This window comes from Balaenoptera ricei, chromosome 1 (genome assembly GCF_028023285.1).
Source record: "Balaenoptera ricei isolate mBalRic1 chromosome 1, mBalRic1.hap2, whole genome shotgun sequence".
Lineage (NCBI taxonomy): Eukaryota > Metazoa > Chordata > Mammalia > Artiodactyla > Balaenopteridae > Balaenoptera > Balaenoptera ricei.
Window position 1 is genome coordinate 75,618,866 of NC_082639.1, and position 22,032 is coordinate 75,640,897.

The window sequence follows — 22,032 nt, forward strand, 5'->3', positions numbered from 1 at the left end:
GTAACCCTTTCTGCACTTGGGGTTTTGTTTATGTTTTTCCCCTGCCTTTTATCATGCGTTCCTTAAAGACTTACCTCATTTAAACTTGCCCCCCTACACCTGCCCAAATCACGTTCAAGCGTCAACTGAGATACCACCTCCTTTTTAAATCCTGGCTACACCAGCATGAAGGGATTTCTCTTTCCTACTCACTTCTACAGAAATTGCTGCATGTAAAATTTATTTGCAATTAGTTGTATATTGCCTTGGGATATTTCTGTCATTTAAATATTTTATTGCTATTTTAATTTATGACATATGTTTAGTTTCAGAATTATAAATTCTTTGAAAAGAGGCTGTTTTCAATATTACCAGTGTAGTACTTAGCACATAGCAACCTCTCAATGAATATTTGTCAATTTGGGGAGTTCCCTGGTGGTTCAGTGCTTAGGATTGGGCGCTTTCACTGCCGTGGCCTGGGTTCAATCCCTGGTCAGGGAATAAAGATCCCAAAAGCCACACAAAGAAGGCAAAAAAAAAAAAAAAAAAAAAAAAGGAATATTTGTCAATGTGAATTCAATAACTGCTTCTATTTACTAAATACCTACTATTGTGCAAGTAACTGTGTTAATGCTTTACTTTTTTATTACTAATCCTTATAACAATCCTGCAAGGTGGTTATTTACTCCCATTTATAAATGGGGAACCTTAGGTTCACACAACCAACAAGTAGAAGACTAAGATTCATCTCCAGAAGGCCTTCCAGGTTTCCAGGCCTCCTATACTCATTTGGGCTTAGTACCACACCCCTGTGCTCTTCAGCTACACCTCCATCCTGACACATAAATAGTTATTAATTATCTATTTATCTGTCTTTTCACTTCTGAACTAATAGAGCATTATGTTTCAGAAAGCAGAGGGGTGCTAGCAATGCAAACACTGAAGGTATATCTAGCAAGATGAAAACTAAGGGAAAAAATTAGATTTCATGACATCTCATTTGTGTAGTCTTCAAAAACAAATTTCAGTAAAGCAGATAGAAAAATTTATAAGGATTAACAAATGAGTTTTTTTTTTTTTTTTTTTTTTTAAATTTTTATTTATTTATTTATTTATGGCTGCATTGGGTCTTCGTTTCCGTGCGAGGGCTTTCTCTAGTTGCGGCAAGTGGGGGCCACTCCTCATCGCGGTGCGCGGGCCTCTCACTATCCGCGGCCTCTCTTGTTGCGGAGCACAGGCTCCAGACGCGCAGGCTCAGTAATTGTGGCTCACGGGCCTAGTTGCTCCGCGGCATGTGGGATCTTCCCAGACCAGGGCTCGAACCCGTGTCCCCTGCATTGGCAGGCAGATTCTCAACCACTGCGCCACCAGGGAAGCCCAACAAATGAGTTTTTGATGTAGATGTGGGTGCAATGGGTATAAAGTATTATTTCACAAAGCTCAGCAGTGCAAGAGTGAGCAAGGACAATAACTTTAGGAAAAATTAGCATCAATGAAAGTTTGGGATTTTTAAAAAAGATAACTTGCTGGCTGTTGTCAAATAAGATAAAATCTAAGGAGATAAAAAGGTCATGCTGTGGGAGAAGAACAGCCTTAACGGTGGAGAGGGAATGCAATTAGTGCAAAGGTGAACTCAGTCCCTCAGGGAAGTAGGATCCAGGGTCTCCTGACAGAAAAGTAGGAGGACAGAAATGGTCTGCTGGCTGGAAGAGAGGGGGCAAGTTTAGAAGACACTCTGGGAGGAATGTGGTAGGTCATCAAGTATAGAGAAAGAAATGTTAAACAGCTAGAACGGAGTGAGCAATCATCTTCAGCCTCATATGGACAAGATCTTGATGTGAATAGGACCATTTAAAGTAACATTTAAGGGTGATTTTTCATTATACTGTTTATATGATAAATAAAAATCAGTAAAGAAAGTGAATCATATATGGCATTTGCATTTGTCTTTATAACACACAATCACAATTCTTTTTCTAGCTCTTTGAAGAATTTCTGCTAGAAGTCCATTCTTTTTTTTTTTTTGAGGTTGGAAAGAAACTAATTCTAACCCAGCAATAAATCTTTTGCTGGACCTGTGTAATGTGAGAAACTACTGCTTATCCTTAAGGCAGCTTTTTTTCCTCAGGACAATTATTTTTTTTACTTTATAGCTCCAATATTTTCCATTATGTAATCCAGGAATGCACTATTTTAAGGCCGCCCACTCTTTTTCATTTCCCAAAGTAAATGAACCTCACCTTGGACTATCAACTGCAGATGAGATCACTTTATAACTAAGAATAATGTTACAAGTAGCACCCAAACAGTCACTAATCTACAAATTTGATTATCTTTCTTGAGCGTGCTCACAGAGAATGCTTTGGGGCTGGGTGTTTATACTCAAATAAACAGCTGGCACGTATTCCCAGGCTTCTCTTGAATTGGCAAAGGTAGGGCTAATTTCCTACCTTTGCCAATCCAGGGCAGATTTCCAAGGGAAATACATAATGTACAATACTAGGAAAAAACATACTGGAAAGCTACCAGTTCTAACAGCAAGTGAGAAACGGAGGCCATCTACTTACCCGTGGACCTCTCTTTCCTGATGGACCTGGGATACCTGCTGGGCCAGAAGGACCCTTGGAAAACAAATGCCGAGATATTAGGCATGATAAGAGATGCATCCTCTCTCACAAGTCTTGCTAAGAGTCTCACTCCAGGGCTCCTTTTCCATCCCTAGTTACCAGCTGATGATTTTCAAACAATATGAAGCCCCTCACCCTAATCAGCAGGGGTGAGAGTCGAAACTCAAGACGTCCTCTTTAATCTGGCTAGATACGGCAGCAGGAAGTCTATGACTTATGGTTACGGCCACTGTATCTGGTTTTCACAGGGACCATAACTAGTAGTTTCGTGGGTAGTTTTTTACCTAAATTTACTTTTACTACTGAAGGAGGAATTCAGTTTAGGGTTTAGAGACCAACAACTACAGGTTTTTTCAAACACATTTCAAAAGAAGACTTGCCTTGAAAAATTAAAGCACTAACCATTTTATGTTCTCTTAAAAGGCTTATACCAAGGATCTGTGTAATGTGTTAAACTGTTATAATGAGATCCTTCTAGTATATTCAGTAATAAATCTGCCTTACACAAAATGCAGCACACCAAGAGGTCACTAATAAGAGTTAAATGGTTTGTAAAAACAAAATATGAAAGCAAAAACAGGTCAATTTTTAAAGTATTCTGAGTTCTTTAAATGTCACTTATTAAATATATTAAATAAGAAATAGGAAACTACTACTTTGCTTCCTCATATTATGCCTTATGTTGTCTTTTTTGCTTACTTTAACAATCAACTGTAGAAGAATAAGTGTTCATTTGGGATACGGTTAATACATATTCATTCATTCATCTGTCCATTAATTTCATTGTTACTGTGCCCTCTGCTGCCATGGCATTATTCTTGATGTCTACAGAGCATACGCACATTCCATTTTACAAACATTCATTCATTATTGCAGTAAAAATACTACAAGTTTTGAAATGAGACATATCAAGGTTAAGATATTAGCCCTACCGTTAACAAGTAGCATGGTCTACTGATCCTCATTTTTATGTAACATTTTTCTCTTTGAAACTTTCTCCTTTATTAATGCTACAGTCATTTTGCAGTTTTCTAATGCTCTTTATATATTTCAAACTGTCCATTTTCCTTTTAATTTTTTCCTTCTCCTACTCCTTAACTTAATAAAAACCTTTCATGTATTCTCTAATATTAAGAGAAAAGTAATATTCCTAATTCAACCACAGAAGAGTAATATTTCTGTTCTCCCTCCTGAGCCATTCAAATATTTTGAGTCATTATTATATCACTAGCTTCCATCAAAAACTGACTTTCACTTATTTTCAAAAAAAATTAAAATTCTTTTCAAATTAATTCTGGTTCTGCTGTTATCACCAGAACTTACCAGCTGATGATTTGAAGTCCCCCAAAATAAGAACTAAAAATAAAAACTAAATGCAAAATTAAAACAAAATATCTAGTTTGGTTTATTGCCCTGTCACGCTACTTTGTGACATAAGAAAACACTACTACATTCACATTGAAAAAGCAGTTAATATTACAGTTAATGTTAGATACTAGGGGGAAAAGACTATATTTTATGTTGTCACTGAAATATTTGAATTGTTTAATAAGCAATAAATAAAACTCAATTTTAACTTGTCTTCACAATTTTGCATTTCTGTATCTTTGAGAACAGGTTATTAATAGGCATTTTCTAGAAACCAGAGAAGGAAAGTAATTTTACATGATATGACTTTTTTTATGAATTATTTTTGATAAATAAAGTACTAAAAAAGGCACTTTAACTTTCAGGTTATTGGTTATTAAGAGAAAGTATAATTCAATTAAAAGAGCAATGGTATGGCAATCATCCAATCTAGATTCAAATCATGCTTCAATCATTTACTTGCTGAATGACCCTAGACAAGTCAGTTACTCTTTCTAAGCCTTAGTTTTCTCATCTTTATAATACTGATGATAAAAAATTTACTTTTCAGTGTTATTGTAAGCATTAAAGATATTGTACTATATAAAATACCTGTAACCTGTATGTCTAATATACAGTACTTAACCAATAAACTATAGAGCAATTTTTTAAAAGGTATGCCTGGGCACAAGCAGTACTCAATTAATGTTAGTTATAATACTATTATTACTAGGGTAATATATAACTAAGGCAAATGTATTCAGTCCTTCTAAGAGATAGTAATATTTGGTCAATTAATCTTGGAAGTCTGCATCTAAAGTTCCCTCTATAATTCATTCACTCATTCATTCATTCACTCACTCAAAAAACATTAGTAAACATCAAACCCTCCTGGAGGTGACAGTGAGATAAAAAAACACCCATTAACAAATAAACACATAATATACATTTTATTTAGTGATATGAAGAAAAGAACAAGCAACCGAGAGAGATCAACAGTGTACATAATTTATATTGTGGTATCAGAGAAGGCTTCTCTGAGGAAGTGCTAAGTTATATCTAAAAAATGAAGAGGAGTAATGAAAGAGGAGAAAATAAAATTCCAGGAAATAGGAATAAAATGAATTAGGGCATGAGTAAAATAAAACAAAACAAAGAAAAATTACAGTCTTATCAAGGAGCTAAAAGAAACCCAACAGTGAGATTAAGCAAAAGTGGAACAAAATGAGGTTGCAGAGGAAAGCAGGGGCCAGATGATATATGACTGCATGGGTCATGATAAAGAGTTTTTAGTTTATTCTGCTTTACTCTTCAGTCACTGAAGAGTTTAAGCAGATAAATGACATGATCTAATTTATATTTTAAAATCGATCACTAGAGAATTTATATAAAAGATAGCAGAATGAGAACCCTCCTTCCGTCAAAAGCACTGAAAACAACAAAAAACACCAAAAGAAGAAAACATCTCTGATGAAACAAGGAAAAGACCACAACCACAAACCAAAAATATGAAAATTATCTTCCAAATACTGAGACACTTTGGAGTAAGGAAAGATGCTGAGAGATGACCAAAAACAAAAAGCAAACAAAAAACCTCTTCAGACGTCAAAGCTTGGACAGGCTACAGTTATCTAAAAGTATATCAGTCCAGAAAGTTCATACCAACAATCCTTTAATAACAATAGTAAAGTTTAAGGGAATGGGAAAGCCACAGGACATATAATTCATGACCCTGTAAAGACCCAGTTCAAACAACGAGGAGTAAGGAAAGTAGCGCTGAAGAGGAAGAACCCATCACTTTCATGATCTGCAACAAATCTCCTAACTTCAGGAGATTTCTGGTTGTGAGAGGGGGTAGAAGACAAGAGCGTAAATCATCATATCACTTCTCAGAGCAATATAGAGGGCTTCACGTACATGAAAATGAGAGGAGATATGTTTCTAGATAGAGGACAAAATAAATAAGGAAAGATGGTGTTGAAGACAGCAACTTAAATTTGATGTTGTGTACCACTACTTCCCTTTGCCTCTCCCTATACAATTCTAAAACAAATAGTGACCCAGATAGAGTTGTCTTTATTTTAAAAATTAGTAATAAATAACCAGAAAGAAACCAGCAAGGGACCTATGCATATTGAGGGGAGGGGAAAGTGTGAGGACAGAAACATAAATTAAAAGTAGATGAAAACTGTTTACCAGAAGAGGAATCACTCCATGCAACAGAGAAAAAGTTCATATAGTTCACTATAGATACAAAAAATTTCAAGATGCTATTTTTCTACAAAATGAGAGCTCAAAGAAGAGTTATAAGACATTAAAAATAACAACCAAGGTAATAAAATGTGAGCCAGAGAGCTTAAAGGTTGAAAGAGCAAAAAAGAAACAATTATAGATGAAAGCCAGATCAGAAGCAATAAAAACTGACTACAACTGAAAAAATCAATTAAGGGATATGGATGTAGTTTAACTGAATTCACATAAAACAAAATGGAAAAAAGCAATCACATGGACATGATTGTAGAGAAGATAATAAATACTATCATCACAAAGGACATTTAACATATACTGGTGTGCCTGAAGAAGAATATAGAAAAATGGAAAAGAAAAATACCTGAGAATATAAGGAGAGACTTTTCTATAATAAGTAAAAATAATCTTCAGATCAAAAGAGTACCAGAAAAAACTGATACAGAACCTAACAGGTTTAATGAAATGAACTTCAAAGATAACAAAAGAACTGCACGGGCATACAGAGGAAAAAGTCACCTACAAGTAGGAAAAATCAGGCTGGCCTCAGACTTCACACAGTAACATCCACTTCAAGAAGCAGTGCAACAGTCTCTACAAAGTTCATCATTTCATCACCATTCACTCATTAGCTTTCTAAAATCGACCTTTAGACTTCTACACTATGCTGAAGTCAGATTCTCAAAGTTCAATAATGACTTTCCCATCAGAAGATCCAAAGGATTTCCTCCACTTTTTCTCAGTCCTCTGCTGTAGCTTTCAGCACTACTGATCAATTTCTTCTCAAAACTCTCATCTTTGGCTTTTGTGATAGTATACTGTATTCTCTCCCATCTCTCTGACTATTCCGTCACATTTCTGCTTTTTTTTTTCTTTCTTCTATAACCACAAAGCAAACATTGCTCATGATTTGGCTCTCGACTCTATGCCGAACTCCTTTCCTTGAAAATTATCTGACTCTATAGCTTCAACTATTGATATGATATTGATGGGAAAACTCCCATATCTATACCCCCTACTTTGACCTCTCTTTTTTACTTCAGCTTCTTCAACTCTTCCAACAGCTTACTGATTTGCCAACGGCACCTTAGATGTTTTAACTTGATTTCTTCTCCTAAAATCAACTTCCTCTCTTAATTATTGGTTTTAGTAATGGTATCACCATTCTCTCAATCCACAGGCTTAAAACCTTAGAAGCCATCTTGGATCCTCTACCTTTTTACTTGGTCCCTAGGTCCAATTAATTTCCTAGTTCTACCAAACCTTCCTGCAAAACACCTCTTGAATCCTACCTTTCCTTTGCATTTTCACTGCTGGCATCCTAGATAATGTCCTAGTCTTGTAACATCCAGATGATAACAGGAATTTCCTGTCTGCTCTGAGCACTGCCACCAGATTGACTTCCCTATTCATGCCTCTGCTTAGAAACCTACAGAATTCCCCATTGAGAACAAGATAAAGTTGGAACTATCAGTTTGAAAATTAAGACCTCTACAACCTGTCCACATCTACCTTGGGTTTTATATTTGTCTAACATTATTCAGCCTAATATCATGAAAGAGTTTGAGCTTTAGAGGCAGAAAACCTGGGTCAAAATCCTGGCTCTATCATTAATTAGCAACGTGGTTATGGACAAGTAAATGAATTCCTCTGGGCCTCAGTTTCTTCGCCTGAAAAATGAGGATAATAATACCAAACTTACAAAGTTCTTTTAAGATAAAAAACATAAAGGGCATGGTAGAGTGCCTGCTACTATGGTAAAACTCACTAAATTATAACTATTTTGGTTACAGGTAACCAAAAATTAATAAGAACTCAAATTATAACTATTTTGCTGTTTCTCTTACATAAAAGATATGCCAGTTCCTTTCACCTATCAAAATCGTATCCATTCTTTGAGGCCGACGTTCTGAAAACTTTGTCCACAAGAACCTATCCCGAACATTCAGCCTTAAGTGATCTTTCATAGGGGTCCCCTCAAAATCTATTTTTCTTACCTTTGAAAATGTGTACTCCATATACTTAGTTTGTATTTCTCAGTGACATTTAATCTTACTTGACCCTGAGATATAATTATAAATGTACTTCCTGTGTCCCCGTTACCACAATGTAAGCTCCTTCTGGAGCAGTAACTCTGTTATACATACCTTGTGTTTCTGCTTTGCCCAAGCAGAGACTAAGTTAGTATCTGTTGAATATTATTGTTTCACCTACCAATGCTGAAACAACTATTCTTGAATTTAGAGAAGAGATTAATACTCATCTCTGACTTTTTTTGAAGTAAATAGCTTACATAACTGTTTGTTTAATATGACCTGCCTAATGGCTCAATTTTATTACTAATATGTTGATAATTGTCATAGCTGAAAAGTTTATTTCTCTATAATCTATTATTCAGATTTTATTAAACCCTTTAAACATTCATACTAATAAGAGTTGCTCAATACCTATCAAATCACTTTGAGTAATAACCACAAAAGAAACACAAGCTCAGCAAGTGGCGTCATCTCGTATTCTATGATTTCTGGAACTAAACAAATGATTCAAATTTTACTTTCATCAAATAAAGGAAATACCTTAAGATATATTTTAGTCTGCTTGCAACTGAAAAAACAATTTCTAAAAACATATAAGTTGATTGTTTAAGGTATTCAAAAATATGAAAGGCAAAAACATAATGTTCCTTGTGATTTTAAATAGCTTTAAATGAATTTTAAGTGATTAAAAAATTTTCAAATGTCCATCTGTAATTGCACCTACATGACAAAATAATTTCAGAGCTAAAAAAAAAGAAATCAGTCTATTATCTCATAGTTTTACTTAGGCAGTATTAAGTAAGTGACTTGGCTTTTTTTCTACTGATGAACTGATGGGCTGACTGGCTATTTTTGTATGAGGCAGATGGAACTTTTATTCATCCATAAATGTAAATTGGCTATATCATGAAAGATATAATGAAATATGTTACTGTTTACAATTCTAAATGAAATATTTTAATTTCTATAATGTAAGGGTTTGCTTTTCCCCAGTGACTCACTATAAAATTATCTCTATCTAAAATTTTACACTCTATTTTAATTCATTTTTGATATGATTTTGTTGAAAGTATATTTAATAATGTATTTAAAGTATTTTTATTTAGTCTACTATAACTTTTATATCCTTCTCTTAACATGACTATGCATTAAGCCTATGGGGTTTTTTCATAAAAAAAGAATGCTGATCTATATTTAGCAGTTGAATTCCTGATTGAATTTCACCTGAACAAGAAAAACATATAGCTTACTCACCACTTTACCAGAATTAAGTAAACTTTTCAGCCTGCCAATAAAAACCAAAAAAAAAAAAAAAAAAAAAAAAAAAGTACAATATTTGACCCAGGGTTGCATTCTGGTTGGATATATTATAGCAAGCATAATGTACTCATTGTAAGCCAGGGTACATCTCTAAGACAGATCTGTTCTGTACTGTTCAGCCTAGAGAATTCCTTTCAAAATGTTTGGTAAATTAGTGCATTAAGACACATTTTAAAAACAATAACTTACGGGAGGTCCAGTGTCCCCTTTTGGCCCTCTTAGATTCTCCATTTCGAGCATTGTATTAAGATCCTCATAATAATAATAATAATCATAAAGCTCAGTTTCATAGCTATTTTCGAAGGGATAAGTAGCATCAGGACCAAATTCACCTTCCTTCCTTAGATCAAGGTGATTATCCACAGATGGCTCATCTGTCACTCTGTATAAGGTTGTGTTTAAAATCTGTTGCAGTTCCGTAAGTTCATTAGTGTGTAGATTTGCTGTGATAGCTTTCTTGAGATTCTTAATTGTATCTTGTTTTATATGTGGAAGAATAGATGATATCTTCTTAAACGGTGACAGACCAGTTACTTTATCATTATGTTGTGTGATATTGTCCAACACATTTAGAAGAGAACTAAATTTCTCCTTGCTATTTTTCCTTGGCTCATTGAGGCTATGATGCGTCATTGGCAGGCTTAGATTTGCCTGAGGAAGTTGCTCAGTGATCATTTCTTTGGCCTGAATCACATGGTTCACAAGATCCACAGCAGAGACATTGCCTGAATGAAGAGAAGTTAACTGAGATCTTGATATCTGGTGTTCTTGTTCTTCATGCACTGCCGCAGAATCATTTCTGGAATCTAGAATGCTTCTGCCTTTGGTAAGTGTGTCCTCCGACAGTACTTTTTCACCAAATCTTTTGGGCAAGAGAGAGTTTTCTGGTATCTTAGCTGGTACAATAGCTGTATGAAGAAGGCTTGTCTCAGGGAGACACTGCTGTTTCACATACCTGCAATAGTTTGCAGATGCTTCTGCACAAGGAATAATATCCAACTGACATACTATTCCTTCAAAATGGACAGAATTATTATTCATACTTCCCAAGGTAAACACACTGTTAGAATCAAAGGTCTGAACTTCCGAAAGAGTCTCTCTGCTAAAATATTTCTTTCCACATTCAGCAAACATCGAGACAACTTGATAGCTAACAGCAATGGCAAATGTGTGCCATTGCTCATCGTGAACACTGTAGTTGAAAAATACAGACTGCTTTCCTCCAAGGTATACCACTAATTTTTTAGGCAATAACTGTACTCCTAATTGCAGTCTATTTTTACTTCTAATGCTGAAGAGAAATGCATTGTTTACTCTATGTGACTGTAAACCAATTAATATTGTAAATGGCTGTTCTAAGTTGACTGGTAAAATTTTCACGAGAGGTGACTCAATATAAGAATCATTTGTTAAAAGGACACCCGATTCTGTTAAATGGACCCCCTGAGGTAATGGTGTAGATGATGATGGTACAGCAGTCACTGATGTTGAATGTCTTACATCTTTGCCTCCAAGGCCTAGTTGATGAAGAATATCTATGCCTGGAAATTAAAAAGAGAGAGAGAAAGAGAAAGAGAGAAAGAATCTTACTCTTATGCATTCATGTGTTCATATAAATGTTTGAGTATGAGACAATCTTCCTTGTAGGTATCAACAGTAATCCCTAAAATAAACATGCTCTATCAATAACTAATTTCTAGGTAATGAGAGGTATGGAAAGGGAAAATAAAATGTTATACTCATAATCTGAAACACACACATACATACACCCCAATATCCCTAAACCCAAAATTTAATAAATGTTCTCTTATTCTTCCCAATTAGGAAACTTGTTATTCCAAAGGATTACATGTTCAAAGATTCCCAGATAGTCATTTATATCTTTAATTTAGAACTTAAAATTTTATGACTTCTGTGTTAATGAGAAACCAGGGACACACTTACAAAAAGAAATTTTTAATTTGGAAACCATTTTATAAATTAAGTTCACACAACCATTTAAACTATAATTTTTCAGGCTGTTTTCCGTTTTACCTTCTGAGAATTTACAGGTCACATAAGAGCTCTCCCTATGCCTAATAACTTAAGTGTGTGCTATACATAAAGTACCCAGTCACCCTGAAAACTCCTGGACAAGAGAACTTAAATTCTTACTGTTGCTGATCATTGTATTTTTTTCTCTCCCTTCCAAATTTCTCTCTCTTCCATTTTTTTCTCAGTCCTCCAGAGTAATTGTTAATCCAAACAGTTTGCGGAGTTTCTCAATATTTATTATAAAATATAGGTTTTATATACATTACATAATTACGATTTTTCTGGTTTTCATTGTAATGTTATTGATAGTATACTGCTTATCTCCCTTACCCAATTATAAACTCTTGAAGACAGATTCTATGTCTGCTTCCTTATTGGATATCTACTATATCTGCCTTCAAATAGTTCTATAATTTCTGAATGAATGAATCTGCCCCACCAGAATCTAATCAGATGTGACATTTACTTCTAGAGTTCTATAACTCTAGGACTTGTAAAAGATAATAAACTTCTCAAGAATACAGAACAGCTTAGTCAGCCATGTGATCTTTATTATTCTTCGGGTTATAAATCTCCCATTTGTATCATTGTATGTACATAATCATTTCCAACAAGAAATGTTAAAGAATTGTTCATTCATCACAATGATAAGTGAGGAAAAACAAAGATTTCTAAAGATTAGCCAGCAAGATTACACATCATCTTAACTTTCCTTTTATAGGAAATTAGTAGATATTTGATAACTCACTTTTATTACAAATCGCAAATATAGTGGCAAATGTCCACCAAAATATTCCTAACAGCAGTTATAAATTATATGCATCTCCAGGAATTTGGGGAAATACTTTAAAGAGGCCCCATAAAAACACACAAAAAAATCTTTGACTTCTCATGTTTCAAAATTATAATTTTTTAAAAAATTTAATTTTACTCCATAATATGGCTGTTTATTTTAACATAAAATATGAATTACCAGCTAAATCATTAATGAAAATTACACTTCTGAAACATAACATGCTTAAACTGTGACTTTGGGTACTCTTGACCAATGCTAATTGCTTCTAAGGATATTCTCAATCCAAGAAATAAACTATGGAAGAAACACTGCTAATGTGAAAATCACAATGCTTAAAATATATATAATAATAAAGTATGGGAAATATGATCTGGCATTCTATGATGCCAGATCAGCTATTCTTACATAAAGGAAGAGTCAAAATTATGTGGTATGATATCTAGGGCTGCTACTTGCCCAAAGAAAACCAGTCTTTGTATTTAACCCGTACTATGTACTGCCTCAAATTTCTGATTCTATTAGAATGAAATTCTATTGGAAAGAGTATTATTTTAACACTTTAGTATACATATATTTTTGATATTTATATATACATACATGTACACACATATATATATGCTTCCTTTAATTCTAATATATATGTATACATATATATTTCCTTCAATCCTATTTCTGAGTTTTAATGACAAATAGCTAGGATTTTTTAAAAATCAAATGTTTTAAAGCATTAACTACACAAAAAATTTCTTGACTGAACCTTCCTTGCATTTCTAAAATAAAATCTACTTGACGGTTATATTTTATTCTTTTAATACCTTACTGGATTCTTCAAGAATATCTTATGTAGACTCCCTGCACTGATATTTATGAATTAAGACTGGCCTGTGGTTTTCCCCTTATTTCCCTTATCTTTATCCGACTATAATGTTGAACTTCATTATTTTTTATGGCCCAGAACAGTTTAAATACCTTTAAAATTCTTTTTTTCAGAAGTTAGATAAAACTCAGTTGTAAAGCAAACTTATGTTGGCTTTTTCATTGATAGCTCTTTGTTCACCTTCCTAATTTATTCTACATTGATTGATTTATTCTAATTTTCAACTACATTTTGAATCAATTTTTTTAATTTATATTTTTATATGAAATAACTTCCTTCTAGGCTTTCAAATGTATTACTCAGAGATCTTCATGTAATATTCCCTTACAATTCTTTTTGTTTCCCTATTTCTGTGGTTCTCTATATAATTTTCCAATTTTGAATATTTTGCTCTATTTGTTCTTTTTTTTTTTTTTAAATAAGTGGCATAGTGGCATTCAAACCCACTCTGGCTCTAGAACTCTTTTTTTTTTAATTAATTTATTTTATTTTTTTATCTTTGGCTGCCTTGCGTCTTCATTGCTGCATGCAGGCTTTCTCTAGCTGCGGCGAGCGGGGGCTACTCTTCGTTGCGGTGCGCAGGCTTCTCATAGCGGTGGCTTCTCTTGTTGTGGAGCACAGGCCCTAGGCGTGTGGGCTTTAGTAGTTGTGGCTCGCAGGCTCTAGAGCGCAGGCTCCGTAGTCGTGGCTCACAGGCTTAGTTGCTCCGCGGCATGTGGGATCTACCTGAACCAGGGATCAAACCCGTGTCCCCTGCGTTGGCAGGAGGATTCTTAACCACTGCGCCACCAGGGAAGTCCTCTATTTGCTCTTTAGTATAACTATTGCTTATTTCAAAAGTATAGCCTTTGGATTTGTTTATCCTCTCTACTATTTTTGTCTGCTTTCTGTATCATTAATTTCTGCATTTATCTTTATTATCTTTTCCTATTTTCATTTGGTTTATTTGATTCTTTTTCTAGTTTCTGGCAATGAGCACTTAGTTATTTATAGCACTTAAGCAATAAATTTCCTGAATACTGCTTTTGCTATATCCCATAGATTTTGATATGTGATATTTTCATTTTGCGTGATTTTCATTTTTGTAGTTTTCTAGAAACTATGCAATTTTTACTTGTATTTTCCCATTGAACCAAATGATTTGAGGAAATGCAAAATCTTCCAGTTAGAAGGGTTTTTGTTTGTTTTCTAATTTTGTTAGTAAAATTTAACTTAACAGAATTGTGATCAGAAGACGGTGTCTAATTTGCACTTTGTTTTTGAAACTTAGCCTAATAAATGGTCAATTTTCAATAGAGTTTGATAAGCACTTACAAGGGTGTTTCAGGGTACAGAATTGAATACCAGTTGGCTGAACCTCGTTGTTTATTTTATATCCTCTATACCCTTATTTTTATACAATTAATCTTTCATGGACTAAGAGGTAAAGAAAGTCTCATCACTATTATGTCTTTTTGGCCTTTTATCTCATGTGGTCTTATTAACTTTATGAATATTAATATTGATTGTTATGAAGAGATAGTCATAAAATTCATATATTTATTGGGTACTGCACCTTATCTGGGATTAAGACCCCTTGCCCCACTTTTTGTTTGCATTTGTCTGATATACCTTTGCCCATGTTTTTATTTTCACCTACATTGAAACACTGTTTTAGATAAAGAGGAAGGAGTTTGATTTGTTTTGTGATCTAATCTGAAATTTTTTTTTTGAATATAAAATTAAATCTATTTACAGTTACTGATGTGATGGTTTGTTTAATCTGTCATATTTTATGTTTTCCCATTTTAATTTTTAAAGTCACTATGTGCTTTGTTTCCTTTGCTTTGTTTTTGTGCTTTGTTTACTTTGTTTTTGTATGTAGTTCTTTTGAAATTAGAAAGGTTTGTATTTTTATTCTAAAGTTGACCTTTAAAATTATAAATGTATACAATGTCCCTGGTCCTCTTTAGACATCTCTATTTTTCAGTGAACAATGTTTCCTTTTCTTTTTTCTCCTTTTTCCCCCTTTACTACCTAATATTAGTCAATAGGATTATTTTTCTTAGTATTTACCTTTTCATTATTAAATACTATCCTTACAGTATTTTTTATTTGATTTATAAGCTTTGGATAATTTTTAATTCCCAGCTTCTGATGAGCCAATCAGCAAACTTAATCTACTTCCTGGGGTTTTTTCCCCTTTCCTTCCATTTTTTTAGTGGTTGTACCATTCCTACATTGTTAGCTCATATGGTATTTAGATTCTGTTTCATTCCCATATTTTCTTTTGTTAAATAGAGCCAGTCTTTTGTAGCTGTTTTCTCATTTACTTTTTGCTGAAGTTTATGTTCTATTAGCTTCATCAAGAAGGGTTCATGAGAACTTTTCCTGACTTAATTGTTGGTAGCTTTGTACCTTAATTTTCACCGAATATAACATTCTTTGTTGGTATTTTCTTTCCTTGGATATCTTGCGGTTATGGTTCCACTGTCCTTAGGTGTTGAATGTTAGGACAGAAAAATCTGAAGTCAGACAATTTTTTTCTCCTTCTAAGTGACTCGAGTTTTTACCAGCATACCCAAAAGACCTGTTCTTTACCTTCGAAGTACAGAGATTTTTTATTATGATATGGCTTCATAGTGACCATTCTGGATAAATGTTTCCAGGCACACAGTATGCCCATTTGCTGTATAAATTCAAGTCTCGTTGTTTTTTGGGGTTTTTTTTTTTTAATTTCATGAATTATACCCTTGAATATCTATTTTATTTTATAGTTTCGATTTTCTCCTTCAAAAATTCCTATTATAAGTATGTTGAATCTCCACTGCTGTCCTCTATATCATTTCTCTGTAAATGTTCCTTATCTTCAGTTCCATTTGTTTGATTTTCTCATATCTTTATTGTGTTTCCTGTGTCTTCTCTTTGTGTTCCAATTTCATTTTGATTTGTAAAAGGGTTTTTTTCCCTACCACTTCTTTTGAGTTTTACAAGCTCACAGTTCATTTCCTTTTAATATCTTACCATCTCTTCCTGAGTTCTTATATTTCTGCTTTATGATCTTCCTTCATAGAGGTGATTTGTTTTTATGTATGCATTCTCATATTTGCTGTTCTTCCCTACATTTTACCTTGTTGTGTCTTTCTATGTTAGTTACTTATGGTTTCATAGCCCAGCAATTTACAGAAGGATGCTGGGAGAGAAGATGGAGGGCCATGCCTGCCAAATCTCAAAACCCAAAGGTTCCATTTCAGCATTACCAGAGTTTCCTTCTCAAATGGCTCCTTGATACAGCCCCACCTTCTTCTCTGAACCAAACCCAGTCCCGGAGGACTTCCAAAGCCAGCCCCACTCACAACTTCTCTCTCCTTCCCCTGTATTCACTTCCACTGGCATATACTTCAGAATGAATCCTTCACCTTAGGAAGCAGAGTTTTACATTTTCTGAGCTCTGTCCCCACTGAGCCATTTAGCTGTTATCTGTGATTCTTTCTTATACTTCCTTCTGGGCAGCTTCGGTCCTCTCCAGATCCTGTGACACTCGTTTTGTACAAAAGCTAAAGGTTAAGTACTTCACAGGGTGTGCTCCTCACCTTCAGGAAGTTTGCTTTTGCTGGTGCTTTCTGAAATCTTACTACTGATTTTACTCCATAGGGCATCTGCTTTTCTCAGCAGATTTTGGGAGTCTGCAGATTATACCAGTCCCCTAGTTTTGGTGAAAATGCAGTTTTCAGGTTCATTTATTATTTCATTCACCTTGTATCATTAGTATGATATCCAGAAACAGAAATGGAAAGAAAGTATCTCATGGTTTCAAGTTTATACTGAAAGTCTATACTCATTTCACAGATGAAGAATCTGAGGTCCAGAGAGATTAAGTAATTTGGTCAAGGACACACAGCTGATGAACAGTAGAAATGGATTTCAGCACAGTCAGACTGACTTCAAAGTCTACCATCTTCAAAGTCTACCTGCCACATTGTCTCACAGCCACTGTATTCTCCATACCACCTCGTTTCCCTTGGCAAGCCTAATTAATCATGGCAGGGTTATTTCTCCCAACAGAAATCTCACAGTGGAAAATATTCTCTAGGTAGCCACCAGAGTTGGTATCTGATGTGAAATCTAATTGTTACTCTAGTTTTACCCTTTCACGTCTCACTGTGAATATGTTTAGCAAATCCTCTGAGTAGATGTTGACTGCAGAGAGCACAGGCATACCTCAGATATTGCAGGTTCTGTTCCAGACCACCACAGTCAAGTCAATATCAGAATAAAGTGAGTTACACAAATTGCTTAATTTCCCAGTGCATAATAATTTATGTTTATACTATACTGTAGTCTATTAAGTATGCAATAGCATTATGTCTAAAAAACAATGTACATACTTTAATTAAAAACTACTTTATTGCTAAAAAATGCTAACCATCATCTGAGCCTTCAGCGAGTTGTAATCATTTTGCAAAACAGTATCAAAAACACTGATCACAGGTCATAATACATAGAATGAAAAAGTTTTAAATATTATGAGAATTACCAAAATGTGACACAGAGACATGAAGTGAGCAAATGCTGTTAGAAAAATGGCACTGATAGACTTGACTGAAACAGGGTTGCCACAAACCTTCAATTTGTAAAATATGCAATATCTGAGAAACGCAATAAAGTCAAGTGCAATAAAATGAGGTATGCCTGTAGAGAACTGTTAAGGATAAAAAGGCACAGACAAGAGGGGTGGGGAGAACAGGAGAAAAAAGAAAAAGGCTTCTATCAGAATACAGACTTTTTACATTAATTTAAGCCTAGCCCTGGATACCACCAAATTGCAAATTTAAATTTAGATATTTGGTACTGATGAATATAGCAAGAAAAATCTTAGTTGTCTATAGTAAGTTACTTGTTTCATGAGTGGCTCTAACCAGGAAATCAATCTAGTTTGTGTCACTTAGGAAATCAGTTACTATTTAAAGAATACTCATTATCAACCAGGTACTTTATTAGATGGCTTACATTGTTTACAGAATAAGAATAACAGCATTTATTAAACTGTTTCTATGTACCAAGAACAATGCTAAGAACTTTACTGTATTAAGCCACATAATTCTCATAACATAATGAAGTATGTGCTATTGTTAATCCATCTGACAGTTATAAAAACAAGTCACAGAGAATTTAAATAATTTTCCCAAGGTCACCCAACTAGGAACTTCAGAGGCAGAATTTGAATGTAGGCAGTTCTCTAGAGCCAGTCTTTTAGCATGGCAACTTTTTGGAATGCATATGGAGCCTGATGGCAGAACTGACTGTATCTCCACCTATTTGCTTCTTAAACAGAATATATCATGGTGTTGCCAAGACAACGCCTTGCTCTGTTAACTGTAAACGTCAAGCCTAATGACTTCATCCAAACCACGGTTTCAGTAACCACATATGCTGACTCACAAACCTCTCTTCTGGGTTTGAAAAACCAATTGCCCACTGAATTTATCCAGTAGAGGTTAGTTGTCCCACAATCACTTCTAACTCAATACATTTTCCCCCAGATTCGTTCCTCTTCCTTAAGTGCCTTTCTCAGTGAAGATCCCCACTACCACACCAGGAGTCTGAGTAATATTTTTATAGTGTAAATTATATCATGGCATTCTCCTGAACAAAATTCTTCAATGGCTTCCCATTACACAAAAAGTGCAATCCAGAGTTTTACAGGGTGCATGAAACCTATGTCACCAGCTCCGTTCTTACCTATCTCATCTCTCCTTTCATTTCATCCCACCTCTGCTCCAACCAAACTGGTCTTTTCTTAATCCTTAAAACCACTAAACTCATTTTTAACTCACAGCATTTGCACTTATTTTTCTCTTGGCTTAGAAGGCTCTAAACCCTTAGTTCATTCTGATCTAGGCTCAAATGTGGTCCTCCTCAGAGAGGCTCTCCCTGGCCACATTACCTGAACTATAAAATAGCTATCCTCCTTGCCCCAATAACTCTCTAACTCTAATGTCTTACTGAGCTGTATAATTTCTTCATAACACTGAAAATTTAGGGGAAAAATGTATGCACATATAAACTTGCCTATTACTTGGCTCTCTAATTGAAATGTAAGTCCTTCAGAGTAGACCTTCATCTTGTTTTATAGTAATATTCCAACAACTAGGACAATGACTAAAAACAAAGTAGGTCCACAGTATTGCTTGAATGAATTAATCGATCCAGTCATCTAACCCAGAAACCTGGTAATTATCTTTAGTACTTCCCTTCCCACCCATTCTCCATATCTATTCAGTCACCAAGTCCAACACAAGCCTTAGTTAGGCTCTCTTTACTTAGTCAGATTTTAATATTAGCCTCCTAATAGATTTCTGTCTCTTGTGAGACATTCTTATCCCATCCATCACCCACACTGCTGCTATAGAAAGCTTCCTAAAGTCCAGAACAAAATGAACATTAGTTCATGACACTGCTTCCTATAACAACACATCAGTATTTCTTATAGCTTTTAGTACTAAACTCAATCATCTTATTTCAGCCCTCAGGCCCTTAATGATATAACTTCCTGCCCATATTTCTAGTCTCACATTCCATACCTTCCTAATAAACTTCACTGCTTGGCAATATCCTGTGCATATTATCACATATTATTGCTGGGAAGGTTGGCACTGACCATGATTCCACTAGGAAAGGACAACTGGACCCTCCACATAAGGACTTTCCTAGACTCTTCTCCCTGAGTCTCTTCCCTAGACTGATTTTAATCTGTATCTTTTTGCTGTAATCTACCATAACAGAGTATAACAGATTTCATGAGTCCTGTGAGCCCTTCTAGAGCATTACTGAGCCTGAAATTGGTCTTGGGGACCCTCAAACTTGCAGTTGGTGTCAGAAGTAAGTGTGGTCTTTGGGACTGGCCCCTAATTTACACTGGTTTACACGTTTCTTCTCAATGATTTATCTTCTCACTCCATGGTACTTCCTACTCTTGATACTTAACTTTTCCTTGAATTTCTTGCCATATCAAAGCTTACAAAAAGTCACTCTTTCAGAGTCCTGGTAAGTATGTCCCTCCATGCCAAGTTTACGCATCTTACAAGACTCAGTTCAAGTGTTACCTCCTCTTTAAGCCTTCAGTTCAATTTTTGGTTTGTTGTTGTTTTGTTACATACTAATGACAAATAGATCCTTTCTCAGTGCTAATAAAAACCACTCTTCTAGAAACATCTTAAAATGGAAACAAATAGTTCCAGTACAGCCAGAGGCAAGGATGACCATTATTAAACTTTGTTCTGCAGAAACCTCCCAGCCAAGTACCAGAGCTCTGGAAACCAGACTCATGCGTCCCCAGGTAGAAACCTGGTGGATCCTTCTGCCAAAAAACAACACTTCCCAAGAGGAAAGACCTAGAGAAGGTGAAGTACGGAGATCCCTCAATGAAACCAGTAAGTCCACCAGCCCCACTCACACACAGAGCTTTCAGTCATCCCTTTGGTGACCCACTCTTTAATATCAACAGCGAGCCAGGGACCACCAAGCATGTGAGGACAACCTCTAACAGACAGGATGGAAGCAGGAAAAGGAACTTCTAGGAGACAGAGACTGGCTGTCACATCTCTTTACAGACCATGAAAAGGCCATTTACACACTTTTGCCACACCTTAGCAGCTGGAGATATGGACAGACATCTCCATTTTGGGCTTTGGATTTGAAACAAGTGATACAAAGAAACAGAGGAGAATGTGTCCACCGTCCAGTGGTGACCACAGTGGCCCATACTCTTCCTGGGGAGTAGCTCTACCTGTGGTCTTGGTCCCTAATTTCCCTGGTTTCTGTTCTTAGTAACCTGATTCTCTAGACTTCCTGGCAATTCTGGGAACCACAGAATAGCTTTCAACAAAAACCTTTCTGCTTTTTAAAAAACCAGAATCAATTTCAGTTGCTCACCCTCAAGCACCTATCTTACACTGATCTCCAAATTATATTGTTAGGTGAAAAGCAATATGATAAGTATAATAGCATTCAAATAAAAGCAAAAGCTATCTACAAAAAAAAAAAAAAAAAAAATCAGTCTTCTAAGCCTGCAAGGCTAATGCTCAGATATAGGCACAGGCACCAACCTTACTTGCCTTTCATTTGAAACCTATATAATAAGCAGTATTGATATTATCACTAGCTAGGAGAAAAGAAAGACAGGCAGAGGGAAGATGAGAGGGAGATGAAAAGAGAGACAGACAGGAAGTGGGGGGAGAAAGGGAGACAAAAAGGAGAAATTGTGTCTCCGTAGGTGCTAAAACTATGACTCATACCCAAGCATTTGACTCACTCCAGTGGCTATATAATTGACTCTGTGGTGGTATAGAGTATATCCCTAAAGAAACAGACATGGGAGAGCCAATGGTTACACTTGTTTTTACATGTACAGAGAGCCAAAGAACCATTTTACCTGTCAACATTCAATGATATTCTATCACAAACTGGAGGAACAAGGGTAGTATTATGTTTACCTTTCAAAATGTAAGGATTCTTACATTTCTTAGAAATTAGTAGCTTATAAGATTTTTTTTTAAAGTTATCAATTTTTAGATAAAAAATAATGAGTAATATCATTTAACAGAGTGTAATAAGTTACAGTATTAGCGCATTATTAATTAACTAAATTAATATAAAAAGCACTTAATTTTAACAAATTCTCAGTTTAAAATTCATATATCTGGGTCAGTTAAGTCACCAAAGCTATATTCTTTCTAGTTTGTAGGAATGAAAAAAATAAAATGATTGTTTAAAATAAAATCAGAGTTG

At 35.0% G+C, this 22,032-nt stretch overlaps 1 protein-coding gene across 4 annotated transcripts in view; it reads right to left on the reverse strand.

Moving 5' to 3' along the window:
- The window catches only part of COL24A1 (collagen type XXIV alpha 1 chain), a 389,925-nt gene that overhangs the window by 351,957 nt on the left and 15,936 nt on the right, over nucleotides 1–22,032 (reverse strand). For all 4 annotated transcript variants that reach the window (XM_059925489.1, XM_059925499.1, XM_059925479.1 and 1 more), the window contains exons 4-5: nucleotides 9,746–11,097; nucleotides 2,547–2,600 (exon numbers count right to left, since the gene is read on the reverse strand). In XM_059925489.1, coding sequence (XP_059781472.1) covers nucleotides 2,547–2,600; nucleotides 9,746–11,097 — 1,406 coding nt within the window. The remainder of the gene's footprint in view (nucleotides 1–2,546; nucleotides 2,601–9,745; nucleotides 11,098–22,032) is intronic.